The sequence below is a fragment of the Hydra vulgaris genome, chromosome 09, assembly GCF_038396675.1.
Source record: "Hydra vulgaris chromosome 09, alternate assembly HydraT2T_AEP".
Lineage (NCBI taxonomy): Eukaryota > Metazoa > Cnidaria > Hydrozoa > Anthoathecata > Hydridae > Hydra > Hydra vulgaris.
In genome coordinates this window covers 15,904,673-15,920,735 of record NC_088928.1, presented here as the reverse complement: position 1 = coordinate 15,920,735, position 16,063 = coordinate 15,904,673, and the positions used below count along the sequence as shown (strand labels likewise).

The following is a 16,063-nucleotide window of genomic DNA, read 5'->3' as shown; positions in this document are numbered from 1 at the left end:
ATCGCATTAAACGTCGTGCTGCTGCTCAGCACATGACTGCATCTCAAATTTGTGCTGATTTACAATTACCTGTAACTGTTCAACATGTGAGATAATCCTTACATGAACATCCAAACACAGTTTAGAAAAAGCATAAACAAAAACCAAAACTTAATTTTCGTCATAAAGAAGCTAGATTACAATTTGCAAAAGAATACATGTCTTGGCAGGAAGAGTGGCATCAAGTTCTCTTTAGTGATGAAAAAAAGTTTAATCTAGATTTTTCTAATGGCTATTAAAATTACTGGCATGATCTTCGAAAAGAGAAAGAAACTTGGATGATTCGTTACTTTTGGTAGTGGAACTGTTATGGTTTGGGGGACTTTTTCCTTTGCTGGAAAACTTCCACTGGCATGGATTTCAACAAAAATGAATTCACAGGACTATATTGACTTATTAGAAATTAGTTTGCTTGAACATGGTCAAGAATTGATGGGTGAAAATTTTACTTTCAACAAAACAATGCTGCTGTTCATAATTCAAAGCTTACAAAAGCTATATTTATAAAAAAAAATACTTATGTAATGGAATGGCCCGTATGCAGTCCAGATCTTAACCCAATTGAAAATCTATGGGAAATACTTCTTGAAAGGTTTATGAAAATAGTAAGCAATATGAATCCACATTGGAGCTGAAAACTCGTATCAGAGAAGCTTGGAATGAAATATCTATAGAAACTAACCAAAATCTTGTGACTAGTATGTCAAGTTGCATATTTGAAGTCATTAAAAAATCAGGAATACTAAATATTAAATGAGCGTAAAAACAAAATATTTTCTGTATTTTTTTGTATATAAAGTAAATGAGACTAATTCTATTTTCTCCACAAATTGACTTTTTTTTTTTCCATTTGTAATAAATTAAACATATCAGTTTATAAACTTTTTAGTTGTGGTAGAAGATAATAAGAAACAAATTAGATATAATAATTGTTTTACTTCCATTTAAATTAAAACAAAAAATAAAGGTGAGGCTAATTCTATTTTCTCTGCTGTAGCAATATACATTTTCTATAATAATATCAAGACTTTTATAATACAAGTTTTATAATACACAAATATTTTATCACTGCTTAATCATCATAATTTTCAAAATACTTTAAAAGCCATTTTGTATATAATTTCAATATGATTATATGATTTCAAAATACTTTAAAACCATTTTGTATATAATTTCAATATGATTATATGATTTCAAAATACTTTAAAAGCCATTTTGTATATAATTTCAATATGATTATATGATTTCAAAATACTTTAAAAGCCATTTTGTATATAAGGATAATAATTTTGACATAAGATATTGTCAACAATATATTAACTTGAACAAAAAACTTGAATAAAAAAAATTAAAAAATCAACAATGCTTAACTTTAATTTCTCAGCATAGTTTCATCTTTTATACCGAACTCATATTTTTTTAATCTCATAAGAACACTTTCTTTTTTCTGACAAAAAAAATTTTTAGGGAAAAAATTTTCTATAACTGTATTTGAATCCTCTTCAAGATACAAAATTCTTGGATTAAATTTTTATAACCAATTATCATTGATTTTGGTTTTCCAACTTCTACATATTTACTGCAATGACAATCAAAGGAACCAAGTGTTTTCTTTTCTCCACCATCCAAAAGACTCTTAACAATAACTATTTTTTTTCCATTTTTAATATCGAATGTTAATTTTGCACACTTAAAATCAAAGGCAACAGAATACTTAATATTACCTAGTTTCCTAAAATTACCATTGTGTTTTGATACCTTTCTACAAACGCAGACTAGAAACATCCTTAATCAAACCTGATATTTTAGGTAATATTTGATTTTTTGATTTGTTTTACCTGCAACCTAGAGCTAGAGTGGTTTCTAAACTCATTTTGTTTTGCTCCATTATTTTTTTAATAACGTGATGCTAAAAATTAGAAAGCAAATATATACACCTTTATTATTTTCATTGTAATTTATTTCGAGAAAAAAAATTTATTGCCATATTTTGACTAAATCAACTTTTAGTCAACTTAGTCAATTTCAAAAATGTATCAGTCGATTTTAGTCAACTGTAGAAAACATATTAGTCGATTTAGTCAACAGTTGAATTATTTAAAAGTCATCACAATACTAAAAAAAACTAAAATAAGATAAAACCAGGAAGACTTTTCAAATTTTGTACACTATAGCTTTAATAGGTCAAATCAAGATACTTCACTTAAAGCAATTAATTTTTCTAGAAAAAGTGTGTGTGTGTGCGTGCGTGTATGTGTGTGTGTGTATATATATATATATATATATAATATATATATATATATATATATATATATATATATATATATATATATATATATATATATATATATATATATAGCCCTCAGAATTAAGGTTGGCATTCGGCAATGCCGTACTAACCTCAAAGTGTTTGAGGTCAGCAAAATTTATAGCCGACCTTATTTTTTCTAATTCCGAGGGTTGTATATATATATATATATATATATATATATATATATATATATGAATATATATATATATATATATATATATATATATATATATATATATATATATATATATATATTAAAACATCAACAAACACAGTTTCTCTCAATACTAATAATTTTATTGTTAAGAAATTTTCTTTGGGTTATGAATACCAGCATTATCAGCTTGTAAAATATTACAATAATTTTTTAGCTGTTATATTTTATATAAAAACTCTATTAAAACTAACTATAAAACTCTTTTGAATTTATAAAAAAAGCAGAAAATTGAAATATCACCAACAATGAGATTCAGGTGTCTTATGATGTTGTAAATCTCTACCTGTCAATTCCATTAAAAGAAACCACCTTTATACTTTTCAAATAATTAAATAACAGTTTATCATATAAAAACTTATTAAAACTAAGTATACTTGAAACAAATCAACTCACAGAACTTTGCTTATATCAATGTTATTTTCATTGGAACAATGAGATTCATGTAATGGAGAACTCAGGACCAATCAGACTTTCTTTCATGATGGTTCTTGCAGAATCTTTTCTATAACTCTATGAAAATAATCCAATTAAAATGGCATTGAGGATAAATCCTGCACTAAATCTAAAATAATTTTTACGATACGTTGACGGTAGCCATGCAAGATTTCCTAACATCAAACAAGCAAAACAATTCCAAGATATTTTAAATCAACAACATCCTGCAATACAATACACAATTGAAGTTGAAAACGAAACAAAAACACTTAACTTTCTTGATATAACCATTATAAATAACAAAATAGGAAAATTTTGAGTACAAAGTATATCGAAAAGAGGCAATCACTAACAGTCAAATTAAATTCAATCACTAACAGTCGAATTAAACTGCATTCAAATCACAATCCAAACATTTTAACAACATTTAAAGGATTTTTCCACAGAACTTACTCCATCTGTAGTAAACATTATTTGCAAAACGAAATAAATTTTTTAACTGACATGTTTATTGAAAATGGGTACAATGAAAAGCAACTGAGGAAAACTACACACCTATTTCATTAAAAAAGACAAAATAAAAATACAATTCCATCAGAATGCAATAAATTTCCTGTAGTCTTTACCATGGGTACCAGGTCTTTCACCAAAACTTTGAAAAATATTCCAAAAAGCAGGATACAGACCAGTATTTCAATCAAATTTAAGATCTTTATTAACATCAAAAAACAAATCAAAATTACAAAAATGCAAGTAAATACGTGGATGCATCAACATCAGAGGAGCACTGACGAAAAGAAACTTTATCAATTTGCACTACATTTCATAAAAACTTTTGTAAAAAAAATATTATTTGTGAAAAAACAAGAACATTAAAGGTAGAAAATAAAAAGTTTGAAAGAAAAATCCCGCTGTTTCGCGCAGAGCACATGTTATTTTATATTTCTAGAGGCACTAGAAATATAAAATAACATGTGCTCTGCGCGAAACAGCGGGATTAATTCTGATGAAGGCCAATATGTCAAAACTATGTCTTGGACGCCATCTTTTAAATTTAAAAACAAAAGAAGCCATTTAACTTGGTCTATTTTTGGTTAATAATAACAGATTTCAAATTGAAACTTAACTTGATTGCAATAATATACTATAATATATGCAATAATATACTATAATTTTTTTTTACAGAAGAAAATAATTAATTCCAAATAATAAATAAGTTACAATGTGTGTATATATTATATATATATATATATATATATATATATATATATATATATATATATATATATATATATATATATATATATATATATATATATATATACATACATATATATATATTTAAACAACTTTTGAAATGTATTCTACAAAATAGAGTGCTCAATGTTCTTAAAAGAATAGAGCAATTATAAATTAGTATAAAATCACATAACAAAAATATTTCTAAATAAACACTGTTTTTCATAAATAAAGAATCATCAGAAGTTTATGAAGAGTTTTTATTAATGAAACACAGCATTAAATAAAAAATAAAAAAAAATTTTAGTAAAAAATTTTTTGTTAAGTGATTTTCTACTAATTTATAATTGCTCTATTCTTTTAAGAACATTGAGCACTCTATTTTGTAGAATACATTTTCAAAGTTGTTTAAATATATATATATATATATATATATATATATATATATATATATATATATATATATATATATATATATATATATATATATATATATATATATATATATATTTATATATATATATATGTATATATATATATATATATATATATATATATATATATATATATATATATATATATATATATATATATATATATAACTTAATGTTTAACTATAGATATCAACCCTCCAAATTAGGAGAAATGAGGTCAGCAATTTATTGCCAACCCCATTTATATATTATTTATTTTATATATTATATATATTTAACCCCATTTTTATATATATATATATATATATATATATATATATATATATATATATATATATATATATATATATATATATATATATATATATATATATATATATATATATATATATATAATTTTATATTTTTATAATTTTTAACCCAGAAATTTTTAAATAGTCCTAGCCCTTAGTCAATGCATAGAAAAGCATTTATATCATACAAATGAAAAGTCTACCTCAATGCTGTCTGGAAAAAAAACTTCCCCTAGTTGATAGATTGGAATGTTCTGTATAAAAAACGTTTTTAAATTCAAATTTACAATACATTTGAAATAAAATAGAAATCTTAAACTGCAAAGTAAATTTTTTAAACAATAATTATCAGCATATGATTCTTATTGAGACTTAAAAATTATTCTACTTTATTATTTAAAAATTATTCTACTTTACAGTAATACTATTTTAATTACTTTACTTTTAATGATTTAAACTATACAAATATATTATATATTAAATTATGATACTTTGGTGTTCCATTGTTCATATGGATAGACATCTAAATAATTTCTTTCAGTAATCACAAGACCATGAACAGTAAAATATTCACCAGATATTTCAATCTCAAACACTGTTTCATGACCGACAGCATCCTATGTCATGTAAGGATATATATTATTCATAGTTTACTTTAACAGTTTAAACAAAAAAAGAATTTTTAGTTTATCACCAATAAAAGTTTAAAGACATTGGAAAAATCCTAAATAATGAAGCATACCTTAGAGACACAAGCAAGGAAATGACGAACTATAAATTCATAAATACGTTTCTCGTTGCCCTAAAAAAAATATTTTAAACAAAGTTTTTGAAAAGATATCAATGAAAAAATATATACATAAAATTCCTGTAAAGAATCACAGTGAGACAACTTTTTTCCTTTTTTTTTTTTAAATATATTCACCTTCCCAAGTTCATTGTTTATCTGTTAAAGAATTATACATTTAATTTATTATACAAGTATATATTTAAGTATTCATAACTTAATGTATTCTTATATGTGTATTTGAAATATAACTCTTTTATGTGTACAATTCTTTTCTATATATATATATAAAGTGTTTAAAGTATTTTTATCTAGGAGACGTGACTTGGTTCAGTAGGTGAGGCAAAGTGCATAAGTATAATTACAGTGCTAACAAAATAAGTTCAGAAAAACCTCCACAACTAACAGCAGGAGATGCATCTTTCCTCAAAAGAACTTAAACTGGTGCCATTTTTATCGTATTTTATAAGCAGGCAAAATACACAAAAACTCAATGTGTTTCTGCTGAAAAATTAAACATTTTTTCATTGAAAAATGTTCAACTTAACTATTTGATTTTCCACAACAACAAAATCGTGCATTTTTATTAGTGCAAAAAAGTGGTGCAAAAAGGTATTGTCAGAAGCTAAGCTCCAATATTCTTAAATGACTAAATTGCATATTTTATTACAGAACTAAGGTTCTAGAGACTTTTGGAGAAAATGTGTTATTAACAAAGGCAATATTCCTTCTTTCATATATTGACCTTATTAACAATTCTGTTATTATAAGTTCTCTTATTATATCTATTATATTTTATAATAAGTTCTCTCAAAGCTAAGACAGAACTATTTGCTAAGAACTTTTCCTTTGATTTATCTCTTAAATCTAATGAACACACATTTTCTGCAATACCATAGAAACAGGTCATTTGATTGTTGGACATCTAAATCACTCCTAATTCTGAATTCTTGTTTAAACTTCTCTATAGCTTGTAGCCAAGACAATATTCCTGTCAGTCTTATAAAATATTTTCCTAATTTCTCTCAAATTGCTCTCTAAAGTTTTTAACAATTGCTTAATTGAATCTTTTTTTCTTGCCTACTGGAAAACGACATATATGGTTCCTATGGTTATCTATGGTTCCATTTTTAAAAAACTTGTGAATACTCTGACCTTTTTAACTATTGCCCTGTTATTTGCCCTTGTTATTTTTAACTTTTACCCTGTTAATTTTCTAACTATTAATAGGAAAGTCATTTAAGAATCTTTAAATACTCAATAATATCATAAAACAACATATCTGTACTGGATGTAGGGTATGTTCTAAATTGGAGCCAGGTGCCATTTTCCAGTAGGCAAGAAAAAAAGATTCTATTAAGTAATTGTTAAATAGTTTAGAAAGTAATTGATAGTGTTTAGAAAAACACTTTTATAAGACTGACAGGAATGTTGTCTGGACTACAAGCTGTAGAGAAGTTTAAATAAGAACCTACCCATCTGGTAGAGGATCCTTCTCAAAGTATGAATAGAAACAAAAATCTTTTTTTTTAAATCCTAAAACCGAACCATATATCTAATAAATCAATATCTGCCTCAATATTTTATCTCAATATTTTACAAAAACTCTACCTAACAATATATATATAAATATTTATTCAATTTCATAGAACTATACTAATAATTTTATTTTCTTTAAAATAATATAAAATAAATAATAAAATATAATAATAATACTATAAAATAACTTTTTTATGTTGATATTAAAGAATAAAATACTGTTCAAAATATCTATGGTGAAAAAATTATTATGTTTTTATAGCAGTTACTATATAGTAACTGCTATAAAAAAATTACGTACCTTCTGTATAAACTATATTAAAACACAACTGATAATTATTTAATAGTCTCATGTTGATGAGGAACAATAGCTCTTTAGATTATAAAAAATGAAGAATCTTTAACTTAACAAAATATTTTTAAATCTGATAGCGAAAAAGAGCAAATGATAAAAACTTTAAAAGATTTTGAACTGAAAAACACTTAATAAAAATAGTAATTTAAAAGCGAAAATAAATAACTAACTTGCAATGAGTCTATGTACTTTATAGGATGGATCGGGGGATGAGCATTGTCTGTTTTTTTTCCTTGTCTTGGATTTGGTCCATTATTAGCAAGAATATTAGAAGCAAAACCTTTTCAATTAAAAAAACAATCATTTTTTAGTTTAAAAAAAGAACTGAAAATATTTTTTTTTTAACAATTATCTTAATTATTTTATCTAATATATCAAACCTTTAAGTCTTTTTTAATTGTGCGAATGGACAGTTAAGTAAAATTTTCTTTTAAGGGACAAAAAAATTGTATAATAATTAAAACTTGCAGTTAAAACATTTTCTTACGTAAAATAAAATTATATGATGAATGGTAACTAGCATAATTTATTTCTAACAATGAGCGTGAATAGTACACTCCATCAGCTTAAATATGCAACCTTGTTATTATAAAAAATGGTTTTAATTTCTTAAATATCTTATGTATTAAGAAGGATCTCTATTTTTTTTTAGCAAGCATAGGTTGGAGAATTCTGTGTGTTTATCTTTGAACAAATTCTATATAAAAAGTTTATTCATAAGTAAAAAACTTGATTTAAAAAAATATTTACATTTTAGGGGCTATCTGGTGGTTTCATAACCTCAGATAAAAAAAGGAGTAAAACCAGCATATATTTTTTTATGCTGGTTTTACTTCTTTTTTCATTTAAGGTTATAAAACTAACTAAGCCACAATTAATTTGTACACATTGATCCAATTTGCTTTGAAAACACTGGCACAACTGGTAAAGATAACACAAGCAATATAATGAAAGCACAAACCAAATCACTGTATTACACAGTTTGTGGGCAGAATTCAACATATGCTGAACCTACTGCATATACTGTAAAATACACTTGTAATATATCATACAATATACTTATATGATGGAATATGCCTTATGTCATAGATCTTTGCTCTACTCTGCTAAAATATCTAAGTATACCAAAATATTTCAATTCAGAATTTCAAAGCTTTTTCTTCTGTTTAGAAACAGTAAGAATTATTAACTTTTATAATAAAAGATTTACTACCTAAAGTTACTTTCTTTTGTAAATATTTTCATTATTTTTTTAAGTAACTTAGTGAATAGATACCACAAGTGTTATAACTTGCAAAACTTGTACTGTAAATGCTGAGACTTGCAAATGGGTACATAATAAATGGGCACATAATAACTTATATAAATTATGCGGCATAGTTATCATAGACACCTAGACTAAGGTCTAGGTGTCTATGATAATTCTATTGGTTTAAAGTTAAGATTAAATTTTTCTATCAAGCTTAAGGTTAACTATAACTATTATAAGCTGCAGCTAAATATTTCAAGTTAAACCAAAACAAAAAAAAGCGAGCAATGCTAAAGAAGTATATTATAGCATTTTGTAATTTTCATTTTTCTGCTTTAAGGATTGGCAACTTGCTAAGCAACTTGACTTATTTATCTACGACAAATCAAATCGAATTAACCTTGCACTACAAGTTGATTTGAAACTACAACAGCAACAAATTTCAAGGAGAACTGCCTTAATTTATATTTACTTATTATATTAAATGTTTTTTAATTTATTTTTTAAATTAAAACTCACCTCCCTAAGGTTCCAGAGGGGCCATTACAACCAAAACAAACAATTTTCAAGCTCAAGTGAAAATTTTACTATGTAACTATGGTAATAACTCTTTTGAACCCGAAACTCTGAAACATGAGCTTTTCTAAACAAAGCAGTAGAGAAAAAGGTTGAGCATTTTACTTTTAGAGGTGTAGGGTGTCGGTCCTAGGGTGTAGGGTGTCGGTCCTAGGGTGTAGGGTGGATTTAAACACCAATCCTTTTGATTGTTAGCCAAGTGTTCTACCACTTCTAATACATTTTGTATTAAATAACTTCAGTTTGAACTATATCTTAGGATCTTTTAACTATATTTTAGGATGAACCATATTGTTGGCATGTAACTATTTTTTAATCGAATTTTAAAAAATTTCCTTGTTTAGAAACAAACTAGTTATGGCAGATAAAAATCTTTACATGTTTTCACTAAATATTTTAAATCAATCAAAAATAACTTTTAAATCAATAACTTATTAAATAGTTTTTCTAATTTCTTTAAAAGCATATTCATTTTAATAAAACTCGTTTCTCCAAATACCATGATTGTTACTTAATTTTTGATCATGTTTAAAATATAAAATAATTTTTGCTTACAGAATGTCTGAAGCTAAATATTAATAATGAAAAAATATAAGGAAATAGCTTTTTTTTATGATAAATATTTTTCACTCCTTTTAATGCATGTATGCAAAAACAAAATATGCTGCAATTCGACTTAACAAAACATAAAAAAATTACAGATATAAGCAATTTTTAAAATAAAGAAACCTTATAAATATCTACTTCTTTAAAATCGTACCTCCCCACTGAGGATCAACAGTTTGATTTTCAACCAAGGGTGTTAAATTTAGACCTTTTGGAAAGATGTTCGTTTCAGTACGTGGGTAACTGATTATTCTAAATAAAATATTATTACTGTTTATACCAATGTTTTCATATTATTATTACTAATACTATTATCATGGTTATTATCATTACATATTATTTAGTTGAACTCATGTAATCTAAACTAAAATAAGAAAAGAAAAAACTCAGCATGATAATAGTTATAATTATAACTATAATAATAATTATTGCTATTATTATTACTATTATTATTCCAACTATTATTTTTATTATTATATATTATTTAGTTAAACTCAAGTAGCCTAACTAAAATTAGAAAAGTATGTTTAAAATTTCAGTAATAGGTGCATTTTAAAAAATCACCCTTGAGTTTATTAAAAGACTTCACCCTTGGGTATATAACTTTTCAGCTATTTTCATTGTTTCTTTTGCATTGATTTTTAGCTTTCGTGATGCTAATTTTTCCAATTCCTATAAAACATTAAATGTAATAGCTATCAACTTCATAATATTATATTTGACTGCATATATTTGACTATGTAATACACACACACACATATACATATGCAACTATAAGAGCGCTTTTAAATCAGTAACCCAACATCATACTGAAATAGGAACCTGCAAGGATTTCAGCGCATACATTGACTGTTATAAGAAGATTATAGAATTTGCTTGATCAACTGAGGGTTAGGGTAGTGATAAGGTTTTTTTATTATTCTTTATTTTTTTACTACCTTTTGCAAAAAAAAAACCATTTCGATTAAAGTTGACAAAAAAGCTAGGTATATATGTTAATTTTTATCTTTTCTCTTCTAGTAACTTTTAACTCTAATAGTGGTTGCTTGCAGCCTTGTTGAAAGTGAAGATATTTAAATATATATATATATATATATATATATATATATATATATATATATATATATATATATATATATATATATATATATATATATATATATATATTAATATCTTCACTTCCAACAAGGCTGCGAGCAATCACTATTAGAGTTAAAAGTTACTGAAAGAGAAAAGATAACAATTGACAGACAACTTAAAAGATTAGAAATTATATGAATGAGGAAAACAAGATGAAGGAAGCAAATTCCAAAGGATTTCATGGAAAAAGACTAGACAAATAAGAATTTTTGGAGCACTTATGAACTGTCACAGTAAAAGTATGAGACTTAATTGAATGACAAGTGACACAAGAATGAATTTTAGTAGATAGCATGAGAGACACTAGCTCTTTAAAGTAGTTCCCATTATAGTATTTATAGAAAAGAGAAAGAGAAGCAACATTACAACGATGTGATAATGGTTGGAAATTAGAACACAACTAGTGGAATCAAGAGATAATATTGATGAAAAGTTCTTAGCAAACAATTCAGCTTTGTCTTTAGGTGAGGTGACAAAATCTGAACCATACAAGAGAGGTATAATAACAAATTTGCCCTTATTTTAGATACTGTTAAAAATTCTTTAGAAGTCACGAGAGCCTAATTTTCAAGATGAAATAGGAGATTTCGTGACCTGAGAGTAGTGGGCTTTGGCATTAGACAAAACTTTTTTACAATAGCTTCTAACATTAGTAAACAGACATCTGTTTACTAGAGAATTGTTTTGCTGATAGATATAAAAGTAATGGTTATGATTTGAAATTGCAGCAGCACAATGAGAGGGAAACCATGAAGAAGAGTGAGGCTTGACTTGAATCGCTGAGAGGGAATAAAGAATTCCATGCCATCCTGAATCGAATTTGTATCTTCTTTAGAAAGATTTTCAGTACTAAATTTTTATTGTTGTACTTTCTTTAGAAAGATTTTCAGTACTAAATTTTAGAAAAGCTGAACAACCAATTTTCTTTTTTAATAATGCATTAAAAATTGCTTTAACTCCTCTCACACTTATGGTTTTAAGTGGATTTCTATGTTTTATGGTTAAACCTTTGTATCAAATTTTTTTGCCAACCTCATTTTTCCTTATTCCAAGGGCTGAGTGTGTGTGTGCGTGTATATAGAAGAAGAAAAAATCATAATATTTGTTAGTAAACGTGAACACTCTAAAAATGGCATTTGATCACAAAACCAAGGCTGAAAAAAATTAGATAAAAAAAAAATTACTTGGTTAGCCATTTTCTGACAAAAAAACAAAACAAACAAGGTCTTATTTGTAAGGTTTTGATGAGTATTTTTTATTTTATGGCCTTTAAATCATTCATGACATTTTCAGCGCAATATTTTTACTATTTTTTAATGGGAGTGAAAGGGTTAACAAGAAATTATTATAAGACTATAACATTATGAAAATATTGATATACTGTTTATACAAACTGATATACTGTTTATGCATCTAACAATATATAATAAAGGAGACATCTACAAAGTATATACTTAAAGGGGCAACAAATACCCAAAGAGGTAAAAGTGCTTACAAGGGAAAAGGAATGTACTATTGCAAGAATGTGTTTCAAACATATTTCTAATGAATTTCTCCTTAAAAATTCAAATCTTTTTCATTCATTTTCATATAATCATTTTTTTCTCAGGGTCCCTGATTTTTCCTAAACTAACCACTCTTTTATAATATAAGTAAAGAAATGTCAAATTAATTTACACACTTAATTGATGCCCTTATATTCATACTTATATTTATAGTACATATTAAGATATATTATAATTATGTAAAAACAACGTACAACAGTGTCTAAAGCAACTGGTCGCCATTTACTTTTTGGTTTAGAAATCATGTTTGTGACTGTAGCTCGAGGATTCTGAAAAGGAGGAAAAATGAGTTTAAAAAAAATTTATTATTAAATCAATTTTGAAGAAAACTTTGTTTTTGAGGATATGTCTGATATCAAAAGATTTCAGACATTTTTAGCAATCATTGCTAAAAAATTAAAACTAAAAAACCAAAAAAAAAACTACAAAAAAAGGCACCTCTTGGCACATATTGCATAAAATTGAGCACACTCGTTCATGAAAAAGACGACCCCTACATGAAAATATACATATACAAAAATATATACATTAGGTGCACATTATGCAAGACTAATGAACTTTTTTAACATCATTTAATAAGAAAGAGAGAGTATATTTTGTATAAAATATAAATAAAACTTTCACACCATTTTTTGGATTTCATTGTTTTTATAACAAATTTATTCACCTTTTCCATACAAAATTAGCTGTACATTCATCTTTGAAATGAGTGACTAAATAAAAAATTTATAAAAGCAAAATATACTTTGTTTCTTTGACTTCTAAAACTTTCTTCACATCGGGTTCTTATCTAAAATATCTAAATGGAAAACAGATGAGCGTTTTTCTGTTTTTAATTTAGATATTTTAAATTTTTTTTATTAACTTTTTGTTATTATGAAAACAAATAAAAATTTAAATAAATGTATATAACTGTTTTTATTGTTAATTAATACTTTCAATAACATTTTTTTTAATGCTGTTTTTCCTTTTTTTGGTGTGGCAAGCTGTGCTTGGTTCACCACTCCAAGGTGGCTGCTTTTTTTAAAAAAAAAATTCAATTCAATTTCGGCCTTAAATATCACAGAAATATTGCTAAAAATGTTGTGAACATTATGCTAAAACTTTATATTCTACTAAAATCTTCAAAACATTTTGCTTAAAATTTTAAACAAATTAAAGCAATAGCTGTTTCCTTAAAACCTGGCTTGTCTAAAAGCATTAGTAAAAATGCATATAATGGAAAAATTAATGTTTTAAAATTCAATAAGAGCATGATCTTGGCATCACTATCACATTGCATGGTAATGGTATACAGACGCTTCGTGGTATACAGACACTTCAGAAATTGCATCTAAAGCTAATAACAATTCAAGATGGATGAAAAACTTATTCAACAGTAGAGACAACAACTAATGAAAAAATCATACACAATGTATATTAGACAGCATTTAGAACTTGCAACTCCCTCAGTCTGTGATAATTATTAAAAACATTACAGCTATAAAAGGAATTAAATGTAATCAAGAACAAGCTGCAAAAGTACTCACTGTCTAAAATAATTCTGCTATGAAGATTGCTTAGAGTTTTTTAATTTAGACACAATAACAACCAGAAGAATTATTTTTAATTGTATTCAAAAATTCAAAATTTAAAATAAAACTGATAGATTTAATTGGCATGTTAAACCATTGATAGTAGAACCTAACTACAATCACCATAAATGCTAACGCAGAGAAACAAATAGTGATTGTAAATTTTTGGATTCTAAAAAACTTTGGAAAACTGTTACAAGAAGTTTTAGATAAGAAATTTACCTAAATTCTACAATGTAATTACCTGCTTATACTGCGAATAGCAGAGTTTGTATTCACGCTCTGTTACCAGGAGTCACTTCTTTGCAGTAAATGTATACTATACTATACTATACTAAACTTTCAAAATCAATACAAAACATTTTTTCTTACAAATAATGGCTACTTCAAACTCACTTTAAAGTAAAATGACTCAAAACAAAAATATTTTTAGCACTTCTTACAACGATTCGATGTTATGAATTATTTTTGGTATCCACAAGTTGTAAAACCTTTTCTAGGACTTCGATACTTGCTATTGCAAAATGTTTCTCTTGCAAGCACTTGCTGTATTATTTGTTTCCTCAATCATCTAAGTGCAGCAATAAAAAAGGTTAAACCAATGCCTAGATGAAAATAACTTTATTCCTGGATTATGATCACAATAAGTTTGTCAATGAATCAAAAATTTTTAACCATCAGTTTATGGTTCTTCAATAAAATGAGCATTAACTAAGATATTGATCATATTTATATTTAAAAATATTGATCATATTTATCAATGCTATTCATATAATTTATAATGCATATAATATTCTGTTACCATATTAGGTTTTGACATTGATATGCTTTTACAATATTTAATTACTTCTCCATTACTTGTGTCAAGTATGATTGATAAGGAGAAAGGTCTTCCTTATCTATGAACAGTCAAGTAAAAATATACCAACTCAAATATAATTATATAATGAACAGTCAAGTAAAAATATACCAACTCAATATAAGTAAAAATATACCAATCAAACAAAATCATAAGAAGTTCATCTTAAGAAAAAACTTGGAAATGTACACTAGAACAACAATATAAAGAAGTTATTATATATAAAGTTCTTACTTTTAATTTTGAGTAGCTATTTGTATTTGATTTTGTTTTTAAGCAGTTATTTTTTAATTCATTAATTATACATTTATTTTTGAGATTTTTCTAAAAGATGCAAGTTTGTTAGTATCTGTAAAGTTTGGTTACCTCATGGTTACATGCCATAACCCCATGAATTGCTTTGAAATATAACGGGTATAAACGAATAAAATAAAACTGAATTATGTATAAGTTAATTATACCTGATTCATCTTTAAGGGAAGGTAAAAACTATTCTAAAGTTTTGTGTCAGATAAACAAACAATATTTGTTTTATTCAACATATCCAGCACGAAAGACACATGCATTTGTTAAGCGCACCCTGATGCTCCTCTAATTTTATGTTTAAAACGTTAGGGCCTAACAATACCCAAACCAAGATCCGTATTTAGGAGGAGATCTTGATTCAGATACATTAGTATCTGACCAACACTCGCTCTTTGACAAGGAATAAGAAAATGACTTTTAAATTAAATTTAGCTTTAACAACTTTTTAACTGTTTTTTCTCCAATACAATACAGAAATATAAGATGAACGTTTATGCAACATGGTTTTCTACGGGGGTAAAATGATAAAAAAAGCTAAA

At 25.6% G+C, this 16,063-nt stretch overlaps 1 protein-coding gene across 4 annotated transcripts in view; it reads right to left on the bottom strand.

Annotated features, from left to right (window-relative positions):
• Positions 1–16,063, bottom strand: part of LOC100202958 (DNA topoisomerase 3-alpha) — a 72,980-nt gene that overhangs the window by 32,094 nt on the left and 24,823 nt on the right. For all 4 annotated transcript variants that reach the window (XM_065804840.1, XM_065804839.1, XM_065804841.1 and 1 more), the window contains exons 11-19: positions 13,453–13,498; positions 13,224–13,278; positions 12,980–13,054; positions 10,670–10,752; positions 10,235–10,332; positions 7,820–7,929; positions 5,711–5,770; positions 5,460–5,585; positions 5,172–5,222 (exon numbers count right to left, since the gene is read on the bottom strand). In XM_065804840.1, coding sequence (XP_065660912.1) covers positions 5,172–5,222; positions 5,460–5,585; positions 5,711–5,770; positions 7,820–7,929; positions 10,235–10,332; positions 10,670–10,752; positions 12,980–13,054; positions 13,224–13,278; positions 13,453–13,498 — 704 coding nt within the window. The remainder of the gene's footprint in view (positions 1–5,171; positions 5,223–5,459; positions 5,586–5,710; positions 5,771–7,819; positions 7,930–10,234; positions 10,333–10,669; positions 10,753–12,979; positions 13,055–13,223; positions 13,279–13,452; positions 13,499–16,063) is intronic.